At 42.6% G+C, this 25,354-nt stretch overlaps 1 protein-coding gene across 2 annotated transcripts in view; it reads right to left on the reverse strand.

Moving 5' to 3' along the window:
• Nucleotides 1-8,831: 8,831 nt before the first annotated feature.
• The window catches only part of PLPP6 (phospholipid phosphatase 6), a 76,979-nt gene continuing 60,456 nt past the window's right edge, over nucleotides 8,832-25,354 (reverse strand). For both annotated transcript variants that reach the window (XM_069231616.1, XM_069231615.1), the window contains 2 exons: nucleotides 16,847-17,312; nucleotides 8,832-12,726 (listed from right to left, as the gene is read on the reverse strand). In XM_069231616.1, coding sequence (XP_069087717.1) covers nucleotides 12,356-12,726; nucleotides 16,847-17,291 — 816 coding nt within the window. In that variant the 5' untranslated portion in view covers nucleotides 17,292-17,312 and the 3' untranslated portion in view covers nucleotides 8,832-12,355. The remainder of the gene's footprint in view (nucleotides 12,727-16,846; nucleotides 17,313-25,354) is intronic.

A 25,354-nucleotide genomic window follows, 5' to 3' on the forward strand; every position in this document is an offset into this window, starting at 1 on the left:
CGTTTGCAAGTGTCTGATTGATAGGCCTTGAAGGGCTCCCTTGATGGTTTAACTCTTCTGGTGTGATGTTTCGCAAAGGCTTTTGTGAAGGCCTCCCAGTTGTCTTTCACTGTGTTGCCTTTTGACTTTGTTGTTCGTAAGAGGTACTGCGTCTTGGACAAGGTCTTGCAGGGTGTCCGGGGACCTTTTAATTCTACTTAGGTTGGTAGTGTACACTATGCCCATAGCTTCCACTGCCCGCTTGTGTTCTTTTAGAGGGACAGTCAGCTCTAGTTCCTGCTGTAAACGGTCATTGTCAAGTCTTACACCCATTCTAAATTAATAGATGTATTTTAGAAGTGGGAGGTTAAGAGGGGGTAGTCTAGCAGAGTCGCCATTGGTAGAGTGAAACAATAGTGCTGGTGGAATGTCACCTGCACACCAGCTGTTAAGGAACCGTAGGTCTTGGTGCTCCAGGCTGCCCAGTAGACAGAGGCCTTTGGTGTCTTTCTTCCCTAGGTCACTCTTGCTTTGTATGGGCATTGCCAATTGCTGATCCCGAAGTGCAAGGATTTTGTTGTGTCCTGGCGACCCTACCAACTTCATATTGAAGTCTCCTGTAAAAATTAACTGGATGATAGCGCTCACATTCTGAATTTCGAGGATGGTGAATGTATGTATTTATTAGTGTTACCACTGTGGCTTCCCCCTCCATTTCCAGCATTATCTGTAACACTTGCAGGTTGTCAAAATCACTTTTTCACTCTGTAGTCGTGTTAAGTGCCGTTGATACAGAGACGGTAAGGCTGCCTTTGCTGCAACAGTGTTTTGCTTCCTTAGTTGCCAGGATGGCATTGTGCGAGAACTCAACAATGGGGAGAGGTTCAAGTGCCCATGTTTCTTGAAGTAGGATCACCTCAAATGTTTTCAGGTGATTTAACAGCTCTATTGTCTCATTTACCTGCCAATCCATTGCTATTCTACAAGACAATTCTGAACAATTTTTTGTTGGCCTCCACACTGTTTTCTGCAGGATCATTGGTACTTCATTTCTGGCTGTTTGTTGAGTTGAGGGTCCATGCTATCCAGCCTCCTCTGCTGTTCTGGGTTCCTAATTTAAGTGCAATTATAGATTGCTCTCCAGGTTTCAAGTCCCAGGCTCTCCCTCTATTCTGGACCTACTGCTCCGGTTGCCCCCCACTTGTGGTTGCTCACTGCCTCCTACTAGGGTTGTTTCGGCAGGTCTGCCGCCCTCTGAGCAACTGATGATCATCGGAGGCCCAGGAACTGATTTGCTGTCCATCCTTATTTTGCTTGATGCTTTTAGTGCTGCCTTGCGTAACAGGGATTGCCCCACTTCTAGATGTGTTTGAAGGGAAACTCCCACCACTGAGGTAGGTGTTGAGTATGATTTCAGCCACTGATCTGGGCCCTCCAGATGGTCCCAGTGTCCCACAGTTTTTTGTGTTACAGGGTCAATTCGAGATTTATGTCTGATTGTATTGGTGGTTAGTGTCTCATTCTCTTTTTCACTGCCCTCCTACTTTTCACCCGTTATTAAAGATTGGATAATCTTTTAGCCACTTTGTTTATGGAAAGTTTTTGTTTCTGGCTTGCCTTTTTTTAATTCCTCTTGGTCTGGCTCCTAGCTCTTTAATCCCTGTTTGAGTGTGTCCAGCAATAAGGTTGAATAATCTGCTTTTTTATTTCGCTCCATTTGGCCCCAAGGGCTGCTCACTATGCCTTCCTTTTAAACACTCCTTCTCTGCATTGCTCTGCAGGTTTCTCTTGTAATCCTGCTTCAGTGAGACTAGTTAGTAGGCAGGGGGGCAAGGGTTACCGAATTTGGAAGGTTGTCCACCACTGTCTCTAGATTGTCTCCACTTGGTACTGGTTGGAGGGTTCTGAGGCAGTTGGTGTTTGAGGTTTGATGACTGCCCTAAGGTCGTAACAGAGCGCTCCAAGAATTGCAGGGTGTGCTCAGTTTCTCAAGAATGCGCGAGTATGTCTTAGGTTGGATATGTCCTCTTGTGCCCCTATGATTAGTTTACTTAAATCTGCAATTTTCCCATCAATACTTGCTAGGTATGCAGCCAATATATTTAGCAAATTAATCTGTATATCCATTGTGGCAGAATGGTAGTTCATTGCATCAACAGTAAGTTGTAAAAGTTTCACTAGAGATGGCCAGATGCCGCCATATGGTAGGTGTTCTTTTTCTTTTGTTCAGTCCTGCTAATTCTCAGAAGTTGTTAGGGAGTTTTTATCAGTGTCATATGCTGCCAGCATCTCGTCCCATTCCTGTTGTGTAAGGTATGAAACTCAGTTAGTATTTCTCGAGGGGGTCTAGTTTGGCACAAGGGTTCTCCACCTGGCAATAGGCTGTTCTGCCCCCCTCCGGGTACCTTCCCAGGGGTTGCCTTTTTACTATTCCTATGACTAGGGTCACTTGTCCCTATACCTCAGGTCTCTTGTGCCACTACCTTCTCTTTTAAGAATGCTGGAGGTCAAGAAAGCTGAAGCTGCTCCTGAGCCCTTCCTCATGTGCTGTTAGGCTGAGGGCGGCTTTCACATTTAAAATTCGATCATCCCCTTCAGCCTGCCGACGGTTTGCCTCTATAGATCCTGAGTGCGGTTTCCCTTGTGGCATGTCGCTAGTCCTCCCCTGCGCGCCTGCCACGCCTGAGCCGCCTATGGATGGCTCCTCCCTATAACTTGATAGTCATCTTCTAGCCCCACTGTTTTGTCATTGGGAAGACCTAGGGCGCAGGTGATCGTGGTATTAGGGCCTGGAGAGGCGAGTGCTGAGCTTGGGCATTGTTGAGTTGTGGTTGAGTGAGCAGTTGGGCACGTTATAGCTATGGGGCTCAGGGGCGTTGGCGGCCTGAAATGTTGGTGTTACTTGAAAAAATTGCAGCACTTGCATCTTTCAGTAGTTGAAACTTTGTCTAAAATTTTGGCTCACTGTAAGTGGACACTTGTTTAGCGCTGTCAAGTGGAGTTGGTGCGTGTTTTCTTTGCCACCCCATGTTAGGTGAAGAACCTCTGATCTTTCTCGACCTTATTTTGCGTCACAGGTGGCGGGTGGTAGTGGATAGCTGTGGGCTGTGATAAATAGTAATAATAGAGCAACAGTGTGTTGCAGTGAACTGGAGCGATTTCCAGTGCTAGTTACTTTGTGCCTAATGTGGGCGTCTTGAGGTGGAAGGCTGAGACGTCACCAAACTAGCAGTGATGCCTGGGTTGCCCGTGGTGTGTCAGTTCGACCAGCTCTGAGGCAGTCAGCTGGAAAGAGATGACTGCCCTGGTAGCGGTGGGCTGAGGAAGAAAGCGGGGACGATCCCTGCTGCACAGGCCGCACAGACCATTGTGCCGCCTACCCCCACGCCTGGGGGTCTCCAGCGCTCCCTGACCTAACGTCAGGAAACTCGCCTCGGGAGGCCACCGGAATATATTCTGACCTGCACTCCATGAAGCGGCTGTTATGAAGATTTTTCCTGCCTCTGATTAAACTGACTTCTTAATAGTCCAACTGCTGTCTGTCCTCACAATGCCCCTTCTCCGCATTCCTGGCAGGATGTAAAAGTTGGTGTCTCAGTAAGGCCGGTAATGCAGGACGTGCAGGTTCAGGCAGGGATTACGGGGGCGCAGAGACACGGATTAAATGGGTTAATACAAATTTAATATAGGTACGTGAAGCAGAATAGAACGGACTCGTGCCTGCAACACCCCCAACTCCTCCTAACTTCCTCCTTAGTTGGTTAGCAGTGTCTTTATTCCCCTGGCTCTGCCTTCCTTCACTCCTTCTTCCTGCAGGGAAGGGGGGCGAGGAAACAGATAGTAGGAAGTGGCGGATGGCCAGGAGGGCTCTTTGGGGCGAGCCACGGCGCTGACGGAACTGTGGAGCAGCAAACAGAGGTCGCAACACCCCCTGCGTCACGCCCACCTTCTTCCAGGTGAGGCTTGTGCTCAGCTGGGCGTGGCATGGGGAGGCCATGCAGGGACGTCATTTGGGGGTCGCAGCTGCGACCCCCCAACTTGCCCCTTGCGACTCCTGGCACTGCCTTTCCAACTTCGGGACTCAGAGGTGGCAAAATCAGAGCCTGGAATACAGGGGCAGCTCGTCCTTACGGACGTTGCTTGGGGCTCACCTTCCTTGTTTTCTTTCAGATGTATTACATTAATAGTGAATAATAATCTATTATTCACTACTAGTGTAATTAAAAAAAGGAGTACACTTACTTGGAATATGACCCTTTTTGGTAGCTGAGGTAAGTAGAAAAAAAAAGACATTGAAAAGTATGTTGTGTGCATGCTTGCGGGTGTGTGTGCTTATGTAAAAGAGAGTATATGTATGAGTGAATGTGTGTGTATGTGTAAGCATGTGTGTGATATTGAAAGTAAAAATTAAATGGCGCGTGATGTCACTTTCACTACCCCTGGCGTTTTGGTGAATTGACGTCCATGGGACGAAGGCGCCAACGGTGAGTGGAGCGGCGCAGCGGGTCGCAACACAGTCCCAGGCGGCCCAGGTGCAGCTAATGTCTGCGGTGCGAGGGATGAAACGGCCTGCTACCCTGGAGCCGCTACACCTGCAACACAGTCCCTGGCACAATCCTGGGTGTTGTGTTGTGCGGCTCAGCCAGACCACACCAGGCTAGACTGTGCAGTTCCAAGTTGTTTACGGAAATCTGTCCCACTTCCATGCTTCCTACGAAGAGCTCCAACGCCGAGTTGTGACGTTGGGAGATTGCTCCTGGTGCGTGTCTCACTCTAGATCTCCTGTAACAGTTTGAGCTTTACTTTTGCTAAGGCAATCAAAAATGTGCTTAGGAACAAATGTACATATGTTGTACTATGGTGTAGACAAGCCATGGCTTGTCAAAGGAGTTGTTATGTTACCGTTTTTTTTTAACTATTGTTTTTATTGCCTTTATGGTCTGGCATTAGCCAAGACTATTTGATTTTAATAAAATAATATATGTGATATACTTACTTGCTGGGGCTTTCAGCTAGGATTCTTCATCCATTGATTTATTGTTATTTCATTTACATTTTTCTTTCGCCCATTATGTATAACACATAGGGTAGTGGGCCAACCCACTTCAGCCATTGGCTCACTTCACTGTGAGCGGGGACATGCGGTTCTTTCTCAAGGAGCACATCCACATACAAAGTAGTTCCTTTATACTAGAGGCTACCATGCAATGTATGCATTTAAAACAAATATTTTTTCTGCTTTTTAGCAATTGTTTTAATGCTGGTGAGCGCCTGCAGGTCCTCCAATAACAACATTTTACAAAAAACATGACGAAACCAAACAAGAATTGGCAAAGCCAAAACAGTGGCAGCCAACACCAGATCTTTTGACTTTGTCATTACTTGGGTAATCCGTGTGATTAGAATGACATTTTGCATTTATTGGTGGTTACTTTCCCTGGTCCCTTCTAGCATTCTTTGAGCGCACTCTTATCACCAACAGATACATAAAATGGATTTAAATTCAAAATGCATATTAGAAGTATGTTTAATTGTCTGTCATTTTTTCTCGCATGGTTTTCATGGCCTTCCTGACGACAGCATTTTTAATATATATTTATACGAGCCTTCCCTGACCCTTTTTTATCATTTATGTCACAATGTTGATTTAGAATTCGGAGTCTGATGGTGGTTATTCTTCATGTACTAATAATTTGCATATTTACCCCCACATCCATTGGGAATTAACAATACATGTCTAATAAAGATGACATTGTGATACAAACCATAATATAGATTTTCCCTTCTATCATCGTAATATAAATTTAAGCTTTTATCACTGAAAAGTTGCCCTAAAACCACGTCGAAACATCAGAATTTCCTAGTTACAATAAACTGATCAACAGACCAAATAGACATGTTTTTGCTCTTTGTACGATATGGAAATCAAGCTTTTATTTCGAGTCTTTCGTAGTCTGGAATGGCTTGCCTTATGAAGGGTTACTTTATGGAGTTTATTGCCTTCACAGGCTGGATTGGTCCTTTTTCCAAAGCGCTCACATGGTCTTGGTACAAAACTGTATCTGACGGAGCGGAACATAGAACACAGTGGTGCTGGTATCTTCAGTATTGGCAAATTATTTATCGACAAATACAAAGGAATGAGGTGACACTGACATTCACATAAAGAATGAGAGTAGGGTTTTCACAGTAGTTCAAAGGTGCGTACCTCAAACCACAATTGGCTAAAGGTATTCAGAACAGTACCACCAGTTGAAGAGTGATCACCTGCTCTTCAGTAAACATACAACAGTGGATTGTGATAGGGGTAACATTCAGCGGTATGAGGGGGGGGTATTAGACCTCCTGGGGTTTAGGTCCTAGAAGTCCTTCTCTTTAATTCGGTAGCAGGGTGACGGGCTTGAACCTTTAATTATGAAATCAGTTATAGGAAACAACATATAATAATATTAACACAGGTGCCCTCATCAAACTTTACTTGGAAGCAGGTACTCTATCTTTCTCAGTTTTTGGAGTGTGAAAAGTGTGTCTGATACCATTGAGGTGGACTTAAATATGTCTGGTCAAAAGTGTTAGGAACTGCCCACTGACGCAACAGCAGAAGACCAAGAGCAATACTGCAGTTGTATGAACAGTTATTTTCCAATAGCAATCAGTCTGCTCTTATGGAATCCCGTCACCCCCAAATTCAGAAGTTTAAACTACTTCACCAGAGTCCGATTGGGTGAGAGGCAAAAGATATCAGAAAGCACCCAAATGACTGATGGAAATGATTGCATCAATTTAAACCAGGTGGTAAGTCACTGTGGGGATTGTATCTTTTTCGATTGTTTTGTGCCATTGCAGGGATCAACCATATGTAAATCAGTCATGACCCCACCCCAAAGGGGAAAATCCAGCCGGAACTAGAACACCAAGTCAATTGTGACCGGGAACACAAGCAACCCCTGTAAGTTTAGGCCTTTTGGGGACTCATCAGTGGGGTCAGCTTGAGTTTCTATGGAAGAGAAAAATCGGGACCCAAAGCTGGTGGGAGGATAACTGTTATACAGGGAGTGCAGAATTATTAGGCAAATGAGTATTTTGACCACATCATCCTCTTTATGCATGTTGTCTTACTCCAAGCTGTATAGGCTCGAAAGCCTACTACCAATTAAGCATATTAGGTGATGTGCATCTCTGTAATGAGAAGGGGTGTGGTCTAATGACATCAACACCCTATATCAGGTGTGCATAATTATTAGGCAACTTCCTTTCCTTTGGCAAAATGGGTCAAAAGAAGGACTTGACAGGCTCAGAAAAGTCAAAAATAGTGAGATATCTTGCAGAGGGATGCAGCACTCTTAAAATTGCAAAGCTTCTGAAGCGTGATCATCGAACAATCAAGCATTTAATTCAAAATAGTCAACAGGGTCGCAAGAAGCGTGTGGAAAAACCAAGGCGCAAAATAACTGCCCATGAACTGAGAAAAGTCAAGCGTGCAGCTGCCACGATGCCACATGCCACCAGTTTGGCCATATTTCAGAGCTGCAACATCACTGGAGTGCCCAAAAGCACAAGGTGTGCAATACTCAGAGACATGGCAAAGGTAAGAAAGGCTGAAAGACGACCACCACTGAACAAGACACACAAGCTGAAACGTCAAGACTGGGCCAAGAAATATCTCAAGACTGATTTTTCTAAGGTTTTATGGACTGATGAAATGAGAGTGAGTCTTGATGGGCCAGATGGATGGGCCCGTGGCTGGATTGGTAAAGGGCAGAGAGCTCCAGTCCGACTCAGACGCCAGCAAGGTGGAGGTGGAGTACTGGTTTGGGCTGGTATCATCAAAGATGAGCTTGTGGGGCCTTTTCGAGTTGAGGATGGAGTCAAGCTCAACTCCCAGTCCTACTGCCAGTTCCTGGAAGACACCTTCTTCAAGCAGTGGTACAGGAAGAAGTCTGCATCCTTCAAGAAAAACATGATTTTCATGCAGGACAATGCTCCATCACACGCGTCCAAGTACTCCACAGCGTGGCTGGCAAGAAAGGGTATAAAAGAAGGAAATCTAATGACATGGCCTCCTTGTTCACCTGATCTGAACCCCATTGAGAACCTGTGGTCCATCATCAAATGTGAGATGTACAAGGAGGGAAAACAGTACACCTCTCTGAACAGTGTCTGGGAGGCTGTGGTTGCTGCTGCACGCAATGTTGATGGTGAACAGATCAAAACACTGACAGAATCCATGGATGGCAGGCTTTTGAGTGTCCTTGCAAAGAAAGGTGGCTATTTTGGTCACTGATTTGTTTTTGTTTTGTTTTTGAATGTCAGAAATGTATATTTGTGAATGTTGAGATGTTATATTGGTTTCACTGGTAATAATAAATAATTGAAATGGGTATATATTTGTTTTTTGTTAAGTTGCCTAATAATTATGCACAGTAATAGTCACCTGCACACACAGATATCCCCCTAACATAGCTAAAACTAAAAACAAACTAAAAACTACTTCCAAAAATATTCAGCTTTGATATTAATGAGTTTTTTGGGTTCATTGAGAACATGGTTGTTGTTCAATAATTAAATTAATCCTCAAAAATACAACTTGCCTAATAATTCTGCACTCCCTGTATAGCAGCACAAACGTGGAGGATGGAAATGCTTAAATCAATAGCAGCCACTGGGAGTTACTCTAGACACATTCCATTCCTTTGTTTTTACTCATCTCTGCCATTACTGACCCCAAACAAACAGCCATATGTAAATCTGTTGTGGGATCAAAGTTCAGCCAGGGCAGCAGGAAAGTACTCTAAGCCTACGAATCTGGCGAGGGTCATTTTCTGGAAAAAAAACAATATTCATGGCAGCAATTAATTTGTGAAGTGTAGTTTTAACCTTAGCAGTGAATCACCAGTTCTGGAGCTGTGCAGCTCTGAGTCCTTGATAGCCACGCCCCCTGCCGTACAAATTCATTTTATACAGGACCAAACATGCTAATTTCCACGTAATATTGAAGTTGAAACAAGCTACGCCCAACTTTGCATTTTTCACAAATCAGAGCTTCCCCAAAGCAACCACCCTTATTGCAATATGCTACTAATAGAGCTGTGGTAAAAATGCTATAATTTGTCAAGAGATAATCGAGTACCCATTTCTACCGAAATTGAAATTATACTTGCCTTACTAATCCTCACAATAAAACACGCGAACTGGTGCGATTTTCACAGTTACAAGGTGCACAAAAGACACAAATAGGTGTAAAAAACGATCACTAAAAATTTTCGGCTGTCACAATGGCACGCACCTACATCAAAAGCCATCCAAGAGCACTTCCTAGCTCTCACAGATCGGGCCCCCCAGTTCTCCTTCTGCACACTCCTATTTGACAATCGCTGCAAAGGTATTCCTAAAAACAATGTTGCTTTTCCCCTATATGTAATGTCTTCCCATTTCAGCAGCCTTAAGAGTATGGATTTCCATTTAGTGTGCATCTGTGCCTCGCTCAGGTTCAAAGGCTGCTGCTTTTGCACACACATTGGCACATACCAGGAGATTCCCTGTTTTTGCGAGCCCACGGGCCACGGTTTCACCCTCCCTTCCATGACTGAAAGGGCTCTCCTTAAAATAACCCGGAAGAGAAAGAAGTGGGTTATTCTGCCTCGCTGGTGAGATGGCTGGCATTAAACCTGGGCAACATTTCGAGTTCATCTCATAGCAGAGGCAACAGCAAAGATTTCCCTTGAAGTGATGAGGACCAGGGTTTGTTTGGGACATTTAACGTGTTGTGTGGGTCCTCCCATTGCCACGTCTCATCATGAGGTCACAATAACAATGTCAGCCTCTTCACCATCCATTCTTCTCCCATGGAAACCTCCAAGTTCCAGCGCATCTTAAATATAATTACGGCTCCCTTTTATCTTCAATTAAATTAAGTTACATTGGGGCCTATTTTAAAGTAGGTCTGAGCAATGCCCTCATATTTTATTGCACAGAAGTGACCACCTTTACTCTGGGGTTGAACTTTAATGACCACTGAGCACCACGGCATGCGGGTATAAACATGCAGTGAGAGTTCATTCTCACAGTAGGCCCTCTTTGCCATAAATAAACCTCAATTCCATTTAGAAAGGAGCTGGATAAACAAAAAAACTACTCACTCTGAAGAATGTCAACTAAAACACAACTAAAATCCCCGGGAAGAGTGAATGCTTCTGCATTTGTTCAACTCCTTTCAGAGATTGTTGCCGGCTTTCGGCTTTGTCATTATAATGTGATTTTACTTAAACCCATTTATGTTAACAAGTGGGTGTTCTCCGGTAACAATACCCATACTTACAGCTTCTGCATGGAAGCGGGTGAAAGTGGCACTGGAATACTGCCCTATATAAATGCTCTTTTACCTTCCTTTATTCTTGGAGTCTAGGGGGAGCTCATTCGGCAAAGACCTGCATGGCTATGGGTGGTGTGTGAATGATTTAATTGTGCTACAAAGAATTTGGCGGTAATTTTTAAAGCTAGTGAAATATTTGCTGGGGAGAGGTAGGTGGTTGTTGGCCAATGCAGCTACTAAATATGCTTCCACTAGTGAAAAGAATTTCCAGACTGGATATACCAGTTCACCAGTTGCACATGGCATATTTATAGTATTCAAATCCACTGAACTATTAAGAGGTAACCCACAGTTGTGGCTTGGCTGTTGTTGTCTAGTTGTGTCTACTGGCTTCAGCTGGTATGTTTAGTTGGACAGGAATTGGGCCTTTTGTTTTGCTGGAAATATATACTATAAATGATAACAGACAATGTGCCACAGCTAGACCCAGTGAAAGCTATTTGCTGATGGAATTTTTACTATGATCACAGTATAGCTGATGATGATATGACAGATGGAAAACAAAACATACTTTCCAGAAAACTCTAGGCCCCAAACTCATTAAATGTTTCTACTTTAAAACTGTGCTGGCTCAATTAAATACACAGGAAATACTGCCACGCCAATTAACCACAACAGTAAGTTCTGCTTGATATGTTCTATGGTGGACAGCATATGCGTTAATACCTAACTCCCTACCAAAGGTGGTTGCCTAGATGCTGCGAAATAATCAAATATACATATACTTATTTGCTGTAGATCTACAGTGTGTGAGGTATTAAGGGCACAATACTGCAGCTCAGGCAGGGGACACTGGAAGGTGGCTTTAACCTAGATCATTGGGTTACCAAGTAATACCACATAAAATTAACAAAAGTTGTTTTTTTCCTTTCTGACAAAATGTGTGTTGGTGCAAACTGCACTTAATCTCTTTCCCTATTTGTGGTGCTTCAAGATGTAGATTCTACACTGCAAATTATTATAAAAAGCATTATGTCTAATTTTGGGTTGTGTCTTTAAATAGAAAAGCATCTCTTTCTATAAAACAGCTCTAAAGCTGACCCCTAGCACCTCTGCCTCAGTTCATTTTGGCATCATGGTATGACCCCGCTCGCTAAAGCCTTTTCCAGAAACTTTTCCATGCATGTATCGTTTGTAAAGCGCATTTTTTTAAAGTGCACGGTAAGATTTTTCCCAAAATTTGCTTTAAACTACTAGTGCGAAGGACGTTCGGGTTCTCGTCTTAAACAGTGGAATCCTTCATTTCACATCACTTAAGACTGTGCAGGGATTCCCAGCAACAGCCTGTTATAGGTTTGCATAGTAAAAGCTTGAGGTGGTCCGAGTCAACTAATTCTATTACCAAACACAGGGCAGTGAGTAAGAGTTACCAAAGCAGGAACTCAGGTTTGGAATTGAATAGGGTATTAATATTTGTAAACAGAGTCCAAAAAGTAAAAAAAAAAAAAAAAAAAAATTATTTTGGAATGGTCTTACCCATCATGTTTTTTAAAAATTATTCTAAGGAAAGCGATGCCATTTTAATCAACCAATCACCCAACAGTGGCTGTGGCACGCCGGTGTTTGAGGCTTGTGACACAACCATGACTAGAAATTCCAGTGTACAATAACTCGGCCCTCATGTGAAAAACTGGTGCAGGGGAGCCAGATCTGAACAGGAGCACTGTGCCTAGAAGTCCTGCTCTCTCTGCCTTCTCTGCACTCCAACATTCAAGCAATAGGCAAACAATGTGTGAAGGCAGAGATCTGGGAGGGCCCGCTTTATGGCAGTAGGCACTGTCATTCACAGCCTACTTGTGGATACCTGGCCTATCTCGCACTTTACCTTTGAGCAACCGAGTTCAACACTGGAAACCCTGTGGCATTAAAATGGTTGATTCTGCAATAGAGCTGGAGGATCAAACTTCAGAAAAAATAAGCCCAACCGAACACCAAAACAGAAATTCACAACAAAAACACAGTGACATAGACAGACATGGTAAAGTCCCCCCTATGGCAATGTAATCAATAGTTCCACAGTCTGAAGAGAGAGGGCGCCGAGCTAGGGGACAGCCAGAAGTACTCCACCAAGCTGTATTGCATGTGACCCATGAAGTAGCCGAAAGCCACGTCTGTGACATTGTGACGGCCCAGCATGACCCGGGACAGGCTGACTATGGCTGCCCAAAGCACAATCAGTACCCGCACAGGGATGGCCAGCACCAGATGGTTCAGGATAAAGCGTGACACCATGGCAGCTCGGGTAGCATGTCCTGATGGGAATGAGTACTTGTCCACGGAAAAAGTTGCAAACATGTCCATTCGGTTGTGGGTGGGCCGGCGGCGCCGGACTAGCCCTTTCACTGCTGCCACCAGGACGAGATCTAGAATCAGTGCTGGGGGTAGAAGAAAGAGAAGACGAGAAAGAGAGAGAAACCATTACTCATAGTTGTATAAAGATGACCACAATTTCATTTTTTTCACTAAAAGGAATAAAGTGGTGAAAGAAGTCCGGCCAAGGAAATTGACAAAAGATATTATATTTGAACGGACCATGAACGCATTTCTGTGAACTGTTTATTCTAATAACCAACACTCACACCTCAAGTCCAAGGCCATCATAACTATAAGATGAAACAAGTATTAGCCAATGAAACAGACAGTCGCTTATCTTATTTCGTGGGCTATGAGCATTGTCTTGAAAGAACTCGTGAATATGTGAACCTATTGTAGAGGTTGGATAGCCACACATCCCAGGTTCAGACAACTTTTATTGAACTGACAAAGCATTCATGACACAAAGCAGAAAGGCTCTTAGGTCAGCTGGCATCATGGGGGTTAAATGGCCTACTGGAAATACTATTGTTTTATGTAATTAAAGTGCCTCATGAAATCTAAATAGAAAATCAGCTGGACGGACAGACAGACCGACACACGAGCTCTCTCAGCCATATTTGGGAAATTCCAGGGACAACCTTTTAAAAGGATCAGGGGGAGCACAGATTTATTGGACACACATCGCAGTTCCTTGTCTGCATTTTTTTTAAATAAAGAGGGGAACAAAATTCATTAAAATGAAACTCGCATTTTCACTTACACCCACCTACTGCCCATGGGGGTAGGTGTAAATCAATGGCACGCACATCCACAGTCAACTTGCTCAGTCAAAGCCTTATACAAAGAATGCATTGTATGAAAACATGCACCGGAACATGGTCATGCATTGCTTGAATACAAATATATAAATGAAGCTGTTTATTAGTTAGCTCTGTAGTTTTGTTTACATCCAGCAGAAACCAGTTACCACTCATGTTCCATGACATTAACTGCAAAGTTCCCTTGCCACCTAACTTTATTCTATTTATAACCAGGTTAGGGTGGAACCCGGATTAGCAAATCGGGTAGAACTGACTCTTTTGGAGCAGACCTGAACTGTTTTCATATGGTTCATCTTCTGTAATGGCACTAATGGGTTGCAAACCTACGGAGTGTAATGGAGTGTGCACAGAGTAATTACCAACAGTTCAGATATATTTAAGCGCTATGCACCAACTTGTGAGCTGTTAAAGTGAGGGTTATGTACAGAGACGGGTCATGAGCTTGCTGACCCATAGTCTCAAGCCCAACAAAATCAAAATACTAGTTGGTTGGCCTGTGTTACTGTTCAGTGTTGACATGCCCTATTAATGTATGATAGTCAATCTGTTTTTTGGCAGACCTAAGAGTGAATTGCATATGGCTGGCCCTGTTCAGGTATTTATTGTCACTGACTTGGGTAGAAACAATGGAATGGAATGCATCCATTCAATTAACAATGGTTATTTTATTCATCACTTTTTGTCCTTCTGAAGGTCCTTTTCCAGTGACATGTTGGGTCAACAACGCCATGCTCGACTCAACCATCGTAAACTACAGAAAAATGTCTGGCCACCCAGTGACAGTTCATATCCTAGAAATAACATGGTGTCCCAACTACAGCCTCACCTCAGTTTATGCCTTGACCCCTGATCTTTGTAGTAACATATTTTGCTTTACTGAACTGCAGCTTATGCCGGACCGGACGGTAACACTGTTTTGGATAAATGGGTTCTCTCATCACTAATGATCTTATGCCAAGATTCTTAAGGGAGGAGAGGCAACTGTGCCCCTTGTTATTCACATTTCAAATATGACATAACATTGTTATACTACCCACAAGCGAAGAGTATGAACATTCAATTGGCCATGGGCCTGATGTCTATAAACTTCAAATATTGCACTATTCTTGCCTATCTCATTCTGGATTCTCCTACCTTAACAAATCACATTATTTTTGTTCACATATTTGCGTTTGAATTCCTCTGGATTGTAGTGGCTGCTTGAGACATATCACTGTTTCGGTGTATATTCAGCACCTGTGTTCAGTGATGCACATACAGAGTGTGAAGCAAAATCAATATTTGATCTTTAGTGGAAGTTTGGGTAAGAAGTAGAATCAATATATGATGTTTAATAGAAGTGTGACATTTTGTAGTGTACAGAGAGGAAACGCATAATGGCAGTGTGGCATTTGCAGCGGAAAAAACGTCATGTTGCAGAGAAGGGAGCTTAGTAAGAAATGGAAGGAAGCTGACGGTTGACTGGAAAAGTAATGTCTGGGAAAATAGCGGGTTGCCACCATGCTTAGTGTGGTCGTGCACCATTTGTCTAGTCTTGGAATCTTAGTGGGGACCTGATGCTTTCTAGGAGTTGTAATCTTTGTTTGCGTGCAATGAACCCACCGGATGTATGCATCTGACAACAAGGATTTGTAAAGGAAAGTCCATGACTGGAAACTCAAGGTACTGCTGACAAGGAGCACTGGGGACATCTGTAATATTGCATTAGATTTTGAGTGGATCCTGGTCACTGTCTACTAGATTGCCCATTTTTCACGACAGCCTGAACCAGGAAAGAACAATGCTGAATTGGATCGTGCCTGTTTGGATGTCGGCTATGAGTCAATTTTCTATTGAGACTTCAAGAGTGGTAAGCATGAGGAAAAAGCGGAAAGGGCGAATCCTAACATCAAAGTCTTTTAGGATCAGGTTATGAAAATTCTGGAAGAGCAAGTCACTCATTAATCTCAAAATACCAGATGAGGTTAAATCATATAAAGAACTATTTTTTCCTACCAATGGATGGAGTGGCATTTAAGAGTCAGAGAAGGGGGTGACTGTCACTCCATATCCGACCATTCTCAAGGTGGGCAGATTAGAACTTTTGTGAACTGGAAGCGAATATATGGGGTGACAGAGAAAGAATGCTTCAGATACCATCAATTTAGACACTGGTTGATGAATTCCTCAGTTAGCAGGGCGGTGGTGAGACAGAAAATACGCTCTGAAACTTTATTTACTACTTTTACAGGAATGCAAGACTTAGGGCCTGATTACAACTTTGGAGGAAGGTGTTAATCCGTCCCAAATGTGACGGATATACCACCCGCCGTATTACGAGTCCATTATATCCTATGGAACTCGTAATACGGCTGGTGGTATATCCGTCACATTTGGGACGGATTAACACCTCCTCCAAAGTTGTAATCAGGCCCTTAGTCTTGGGGCTATGTAAATTGATCACTATGCCTTTAAGAGAAGTCAAACTGAAATATATATTTAGGATGGGGGGCTACACGGGAAAGAAAGATTCTGAGGCTCAGCTGGGAAAGATTATGGAGTGACAACACTAAAATATATTAAATATAATAAAGCCACTCTGTACAGACAATCCTTCCTTTAAGATTATGGCTGCTTGGTATTGAACCACAGGTAGACAAAGCAGGATGTTCCTGGGATCCTCGATCTTCATGCGGTAGGCAGTCTTGAGGTGGGTGCACCAATTCATGTTTGGTGGTCTAGCCCTATGGTGAAGATGTTTTGGAAAGAGACACTAGCAGGCATCAGGGAAATAGTGGGCTACTGGACCTTCCCCCTATCTGAAGATCTCTAAGCTGTTGTTCAAGGTTCTAGACTGGCGATTTGGGAGGCAATGGGTATCAAGCGTGAAGGATGATGTCATAGCTGTTAGTAGCGGCCAGAATGGTAAATAAAAGACATTGAAAACAAACAACCTGTTCAGTCATCTTTATTTGGTACTGGAAAGACTGACAGATGATGTTCACGACCAACTAACTAGATACTTTGTGAAAGAAAAGGAAGACTTCCTGTCAGTGTGACTTGCTGTCCTACTAAATTGTTTAGGTGGGGAATTGCTTGAAAAATCATGCCCCCCTAGAGTTCCGGTTCTATATCTCGTTACATGATAACATTAATGAAGCCTTAACATCTGAGAAGAGAATTGCAATGTACTTTCTGTGTATACTGCAGTGTGGGGGATATTTAGGTTTGAGGGTTTCTTCTAAATATTTAGGTTGGTTTATTACAGAATAATGTGATGGCAGGGATCACGCCTCATGTATAATTTGTTGGCTGAAGCCATGACCCCCTAATACCAAATAAAAAGTTGTTAAAAAAAAAACAAAAGAAAACAACTCACCAAAGAAGAGATTAAGAGTAACTTCCTGTCCAGCTGAGCTGCTGCTCTTGTAAAAGCAGTAGAGGGTTCCGGCGATCCATGGAATGCCATGCCCGGAGATCTCAATAAGTTTCATAACGGGCCGGGCACTGCCCCAGGACGAGCTGTCACCAGCACAGACCCCAAGACGCTTGGACAGCCACAGATCAATTGCCAGGAGTGAGCGGAGGGCGATACCCATGAAGGATGGATGTAGCTTCATGCAGTCCTCCTCAGGGAAGTCCTTCTGGGAAGAGGAAGAATCCTTGCGCCGCACCGGGCTCTCCGAGGTACGCAGGCGGGCAGTGGTGGGGTCTGCCATTTGAGTCCGACTGTTCACTAAAGAGATGAACTCTAACCTTCCGTTAGCGGGCCCGGCGCTGCTATTAGCTGTTCTGCTCTCACGTGTAATTCTTGGGCTAGGCATCTTAGTGTTCTTCTGGAGAACCTAAATGAATTATAAAAAAGATCAATTTAAGATCATTAATATTTGTGTGCTGCTCAACCTCATCCTGCAGGTCTGACATGGTATGGTCAATATAATTTTAAGGTGTCTGTATATAATATTAATGTGTTTCTGCATGCCTATGAGGCTGTATGCTGTACCAACAAATTCCAAAGGGACAACACACACATTCATTAACGCTAAAATAAATTTGTTACATCTTTAAAGTCAGTGGGTGTAGCTCAAGGAGAGAACACTGACCCCTTCCTATTTAGAATAAAATGAGTTGTTCTTGATGGGTGTCACAAGGCTACTAAATAGCCGGGAGGCACATGCATGTGGCAACTCGTTTTTTTCAACCAGCAGATGTGTGTGCTGCCTGCCGCCATTGATTGCTATGTGCTCTCACCCTGGCCAACACCAGAATTTCATCCTGGCAACAAGGAGGGCCTGATTGTTGTCTTACACCCACTCAGCCAGGATCTCTAGGGGAGCAGTTGCCCATGTACTGGATGATGGTGCCACCTTCAAGTGTCCCGCTAGCACCAATGCGTCCTTATAAGGCACCTGCTTATGTGCCGGTGGGACATGCGGTCATTTCCTGTTGGCCCTGCCTATCCTCAACATCACTGAAGCCAAAGAAAGAAACTGAGGGCTGTCAAGTGAACCGCAGCGGTCTCCCCTGCACAAAAACATAGCTGCCTGAAAGAAGGAGGAAAGATAGTAAGTTAGGGGCACAGAGTGAAACAAGTAAGCCTATAATCCTAATACATGTAAAGGGAATGGACAGGCAGAACATTTGCTGAAATCATCTCCAGATCCACTTGCTATGCGTATGTGACAAAACTGCTCCCATTTGGTTGCTCCCGCACACATGTTGTAAGTCAAACCACAGAAAGTGAAGTTCATCATTGCTAGCGCCCCTGCAAATGAACATTGTATGACCCCTGCTAATGACCATGATTTCCCAAAGGCTCCAATCAGACACAAAGGACAAAACAAGGGCAGCCCTCACAGAGTTAAAAGTACTCAAACAACATAACTGCTGAGATTATATCTTCCATATCGCTGAACGGTTCACAAAGGTGTAGGTACAAATCACTGCTGCAATTTTGCCTTTTGATATAGCTGCCTGATAGTGGTTTCATCACAGAAGCAATGGGTCACAAATGCTAACTACATAGCAGCGAATAAAGACACCAACTCGTCTACAATGTTCTCCACTATGCAGCATCTCCTGGGTGAGGTGGGGCTTAAGTTGTTTCTCACACTCCTTGCTACAAGCAGCTGATGACTTTGATGCTGCTGTGGCTGCACTAATGGGGCAATTTGACATCCAACTCAAACCAGACTACAGGAGGTTCATTTTGTGGCAAGCTAAACAAGGGCCCACATTATCCATTCATGCTTTACATGCACGACTATTGGTGTGGCTAGCACATGCACACTTGCAGCTGAAGAAGAAATACATGGTCAGATCATTCAAAGCCGCAACTCAGCTACTTAAAATGAATAAACTTAAGAAAACCAAAAATGCTATGTGGTGCCGTGTTGATGATAGGACAGTCTGACAAACTTAAAGACGCCAGAGCCTCAATTTCTGGAGTCCTAATTGGCCACATCCTACCAAGAGGGAAGTAGTTGAAGCTGACTGGGAATTGAACACTATCAAGGACAAATCATATGGCGGATGACTGTACAAAACATGGGTCTGATGTGAGAATTCCATTCCACTTGATATCTCTTACCTAGCAAAAGGGAAGATATGCTCACCGCATGGAAAGATTAACTACTTTTCTAAAGAGGGCCACGCATCAGCGACCACCAGGCCACGACCAATCAAAAGGACACCTCACTTCACAAAAAAAGCAAGAATAAATACATTTTAAGCGCACACACCGCATAGACATCTTGGTGCTAGGAGGGTGAAAGAAGAAAGGAAGGAACAAAATTATAGCAGCCACTTACAAACTATTCAGTCTAATCTTAACAGGTAGGTCACAGCTGTCTTACTATTTAGACAACAGGATAGGTTTTAAATATTTTGTCAAAGACTTGGTAATCCACAACTGCTCGGGGGGGGGGTGCGTAGAAGTTGTATCCACGGCTTAGGAGCTTGCACTGTAAAATACTTTTCTCTTGGACGGGATTTTTTGAAAGTGGGAACAATTGCCTGACCTCCATGGCAGATTGCAAAATACACTCAGAGGTATATTTGTTAATGTAGCTCATGACAGCAGGGACACAGGACCAGTTTATTTTATGTACAGAAACAGTGATTTAAAAAGTACCATTTGCTTAACTGGAAGCCAGTAAAATTACGCCTGGCTTCACTGATGGGCTCGAATTTACACATTCCAAAAGCTAGCCTTACAGCTTTATTCTGGATCAATTATAGCTTGAACATAATGTTTTCAGACAAATCCAGTTAGCAAGCATTGAAGCAGTCGAGCTTGTATAGGATGGATGATGCAAATACTAGAGCTCAAAAATAAGACGGAGTGACAGAGTTTTTTTCCAGTCATTTAATTTAGTAGGTGCATGAAGACACTACAGCATAAATTTGTGTTTCGAAGGATAAGCCTCTGTCAATTGTAACACCTATGTTTCTTACCACATTAATCGCATTAGGTGGAGGCCCAAAGTTTACAAGCCTGCAACTGTGGTTCCTTAAGGAACAAACTATAATTTCAATTTTGTCTGTGTCCAATTTTAACAATTTTAACAAGTTTTTACTCATCCAGATTTGGATTGTTGAAAGGCAGGGTTCAGGAAATTGCAGAATCTCTTCCGTAGGACAGTCAAAGCAGAACAGGAGCATTTGCCATACAATCCCAGCCAAAAGAATGAATAAAAAGAATACAAGGGAAAATATAAATTTAAAGCAGAGGACAATGAGGAGCCCTGTGGCACTCCGCATTTAATCTGAGTTACCCTGAAAGCAGCCACTGATAATGGGTAACTCTGACAAGTCAAAAAGGGGAAAAAAACAAGAAAGGGCTTGAAAGGTCTATCTCTGTCACACGATCGATCACTATAGCATGAGCGCCTGTGTCAAACGCTGTAGAGAGGCCTAAGAGGATGAGACCTGCCAGCTGTATCCTGTCCAGAATCCACCCTAATTCACTGAAGATGCATACCAGAGCAGTTTCACTCCTATCAGAGTTAGAAACCCAGTTTGAACCACATCCAATAGATTATTTTGTTGTAATTGGTTTGAAAGTCACTTAGCAAGATACATATTTCCTATTTTTAAGATCAGAGAGATAGGTTGGGAAGTGGAATACAACAAATGGTTCTAGGCTGCATTATTGAGCATTGGTTTGACTATACTCTTGTTTCATTCCTGTGGAATCTAGCTAGATGCAAATGAATGGTTCAGGATGACTATGATTGCAGGTTGACACCATGTCATGCAACACGATATTGCTGCCATGTCATGTAAAATTCTGGAAAGGCAAATATCATCAGGACATCCATATTTAAAAGACTTCAGTAGTTGGATTATGTTGTTCATGGCAGGGATAAGATCCACTTTAAAGATCTCTTGCCTATCGGACAGCGGGCTCCTCTAGAGGACAAATCTTGTTTGTCATTAGGATCTCTTGAAGCCTGATATAATATTGAATCACTTTTAATACTTTAATCGATTCACATAGTCCCCAAGCAGGAATTACTGAACTAACAGAACAAAAGGGGTTAGTAAGCGCTCCAAAAAATTTAAGCAAGGTGGAACTTGATGAATTCAATTTTTATAGCTAATAAACTGATTGAAACGTTATCTGCAATACAGTGTTGTCATAACATTTATGTCATTTTCTTTAGCCTTACTGGCCTTTAATTATTCAGCCTTGAGAGAGGTTTAGAAACAAGGTTGGGAAGGTTAACTAGGAGAAGATTTGCTGGTAACTGCTGGTACAGCCTCTTTAAAAGGCACAGATGAACAAGGCATAAAATAAGGAAATGAGGCTTCAAGGTCCACCGCTGGAGGCATATTAATTCCATTTTCTGAGAATTTATGAGAGGTTTTTGATAAATCAATCCTGCTCTAATATTATGACGAAATTGTTATAATTTGAGGTGTGTTCATTTTACAGTAAGTAGTAGACAGAAAATCAGTTTCAAACAAGAAATGGTCTCTCCATTACATAGGGTTGGAAAATCTAAACTTTGTTAAGCCAGGTGACCCAAAACAAGATTTAATGCGTGGACCATGGTAGGTTGGTTGATTAACAATTTGTATTAGGCCTAAGTTAGACATTATAAAATAAAATGCTAACAAAGGGTCTGAATGAAAGTCAAACCAAAGGTTAAAATCACCTAGGAATAGTTAGCCACTAAAACGGTAACACCTTCTACAGCTTTTTCCACAGAAGAGGTGGGAGCTCTTAAAATGATAAAAGAGAGATAAAACAGGAGGGTAGTAAGCCCGTAATGTTCTGTGAAAACATATTGGGTTCTATCCAATTATTTGTGCTGATCATTAAGTGCTCTTTATGAGTGATTACAACCCCACGTTATTATCTGTTTTTCCCGTCTATGGTGTTAAAGCTGGTGGGAATGGTGAACCGGAGGATTCAGTCATCCAGGTCTCAGTATGTACATATTTGCCTAGCATTCATTAGGTAACACATTAAGCTTTTTTATGCTTGGAAAGGAATCTAATTTTAAGCAAGGCAGCCATCAGGTCAAGTTGAAGACTCTGGCTACGATATTTAGTATGAGAAGGTACATGGGGGATCATTTTTAACTTAACACGGTGCCATCTATTGATTGATACCTAAAGCACATATATTATTCCATATCTTACAGTGAATCGCCCCAGAACCAATGTTTAGACCCGGTATTGACCAGGAGTGGGGGGCGTGCCTTTAGCACCTATTTGGTGTGCTCGTGGCAAGCCTGCAGCATAAGTCTATTGCACATTCGCACATTAGCCCTGCTCATGTGGTGGCTGTTGTTGGTCAGTACACATGCTCAGAGCAAGGGCTTGTGAGCTGGACCACTAACACCCCCAAGATAGCCGTTTCAAAAAGGAAAGTCAACACAAGAGTTAGGGTCAACATTTCAAAGAGTCAAGGTCAAACACAAGTCAATGGCAAAATCTATTCAGAATGTCCCTATACTCTGGGATTTGCAAATAGAAAGACGATAAATAAATTAATTTAATAGGCCCTTTCAGTGACATGGGGAAAATAAAGTCCACAAAGTCACATCGCAATCCAAACTCATAATTAAAATTCAACAAATCATTACCCGACTGACACTGACGCAACTGTATGTGTGATGGCATGGAAAGGCTATCAATTCCTTAAACCCATACCATAGTTGACACAAAAATAGACTGGTATGAGAGCATGCCACCTCTCCATGTTACAGGGAGCTTTGTCAACAACCATCCGACATGTACAAAATTTTAATACAGCACATATCTTTATGACCCACACCAACAGTGGTACCTTTATCATCTGTTGAGTGGCAGATTGCAAATTATCGTGTTTGCATGTGGCATACAATTGTTAGAATTACATACAGAGCTAGAAGAATACTCTGATATGCTCAACGCAATTGGGTGCCCAAAAGGCGACAGCATTGCACTGCATGATTATTCTATCCAACCGGTAGTTTGATGACACCAAAGGATCCTGAACCATGTTCATGTTCACGAACAGGTGGGAAAATGATTAAGCTTGAAACAGCAGAATAATAGAGGACCTGGATGGGCCAAGCCGATCAGTTTAATCAATTGTTGTGTCTCATAAGCCAAAACAACCTGAAGAATACAGATCTGTATAGTTATGGCAATGCCTAACAAGGCTATACTTAATTACTTAATAGAAGAAGTAAATGGTTTGAAGTCCTTTTCAAAAACAGACCTCAAAGACGTCTATCACCAACTTTGCCATGAGGTGTAGGATATTATAAAATATCCACTCGTCCAAGGAGCGGGGTTCTTCAGAAATCTACTTGCCCTGTAAAAATAAAACTCCTGGAAGCAGCAAATTATGGTAGCATTCTTGCTAACTTAGAGTTCGGATAATAGTCTTTCTGATTATGCTAGGGTTTGGATTGTAGTAAGGCTCTGAATTTGCCACTTCTCCACAAATCTCCATACAGGGGCTGGGAGTAGGCAGGGAGCAGTAGTTCTAGGTTGGAATCCCCTAACGTCCATGCACATCCACAAGCTATCATGTTTAAGGTTATTCAGTGAGTTCTCTACAATCTTTTCCCACAGTGAAAACGTTTGGAAATGTACTCCTGACAAGGGCAGTAGTAAAAATGTTTCCAGGGTGGGGGGAAAAGAGAGGGTGTAAGGAAAATTAATTTTTAATTGCCCAGCTGATGTTCATGTGAGCAAATATACACGTATGTGTTTCCCAAGCAAAAATGAAATGCACAAAAATTTGCTAGAAGTGCAGTTTCAAGGCCTACTTCTGTAAGCTTCCGAAAATTCTGCATCAAAGAAAGGACCTACACGTTTGGTGCAGTTTTGTGACTTTGTTTAAGAATCAGACCGTAACCTATTTTCAAGTTGCCCATAATGACTTTAGAAGCATTCGTCATTGTTAATCTTTAAAAAAAAAACACTGGCATGCAACAAACATGTTTTATTCAACTATTCTTCAAGTAAACAAAATTTCAAATTGCACAATAATTTATTAGTTGCAAATTATTTTGCTTACATTTTATTTTGAAAGCTAGTCATGCTGCCATGCTTATGCATGTATGTGAATATTATCAGGGAGCATTATTAGCAGCTTCAGCTGTTATATTTTCCAAACATATGTGCATGCATTTACGCAGAACCACTATTGATAATGGAAGCTGAGCTCACAGGTCACAAAAGTTCCTTAGAATGCTCTCTCTAATTGTAAGTGCTTATTATTATTCAATTATATACACTAAGTGAACAACATATACAAATAGATAAAAACATTGTCATATTGGAAGACAATCCTCTTTCGTGGATCCATATTGTGGTACTTAAAACTGACAGCCAAGCAAAAATCAATAAAAAATTCTTTATAAAAAAAAAAAAAAACTGACAGCCACATGGTGTGTGCTTCATGAGGTCGGGACTATTTGCCAAGTGGACACGACAGACATGAAACCTTGTAATCCTTGACTCTAAACAACAGGTCCTGGGAACTGGGCAATTCCACGCCCCTAACAAATCATGAAGACATATAACCTCATGTGTGTCTTCAATTATATAAAAGCCTGAATTTGGCATCTGAAGTGTTTTAAAATTGCTACAAAGAAGTACTCTGTAGACTAATAAGGGCCATCAACATCAGTAATGGCATTATAGTACATGCCGCCGCCATTAAGCAACACCATACACGACAGAGGACTGCTCAACAGAATCTGTGAGAGTGGCCACACTTCACTTCTCAGCAAGTATGAGTTTCTAAGTCCAGAAATCAAGTTTCTTTGGCTATAGTGGAGGGCCATCACATCAAAACTACACCAGCTCCACAATGCATCTCTGAGATCTGCAGCTTCTTGGGGAAGGTGATCTACTGTAATCATGTTATCCACAACAGTTCACCAGTGCATGGGTCCCAGTCTCCTGAAACTCATTTTCAGTAAAAGCTCATCTTACAATGAGACAGTGAAGCTGCTGGGACAGTACCCAGTATGGCACTGCATCATACTTGCGCACTATCACCAAAGCCGTGAAAGTTGGGATAGGTGGGGGAATTACTGCAAAGGCTGTGGCAAACTCATGCTTTCTTATGTTTTGGCTGCTTAGAATAATGATACCTTTTCTCCTTTCTCTGTGGCATGCATTCTCTCTGACAGACTATTGCAATTGAATGCACCTTGGCTTCCCAGCTAATCTAATGGTGATCCTTCTACAGGTTTAGAACTTTACAGTCGGGACTGCCCACAACCTTCGGACATGTAGCCATATTTCAGAGGCACTAACTGGCAGTTGAACAAATATTTAATTTACATTGCATACAGGGTGTTTTATGGACACGAAAAATTGGAAATTGTCAGCACCTTACATATCAGGAAGGACACTTCACTCCGAAAAT

This window comes from Pleurodeles waltl, chromosome 4_2 (assembly GCF_031143425.1).
Source record: "Pleurodeles waltl isolate 20211129_DDA chromosome 4_2, aPleWal1.hap1.20221129, whole genome shotgun sequence".
Classification (NCBI taxonomy): domain Eukaryota; kingdom Metazoa; phylum Chordata; class Amphibia; order Caudata; family Salamandridae; genus Pleurodeles; species Pleurodeles waltl.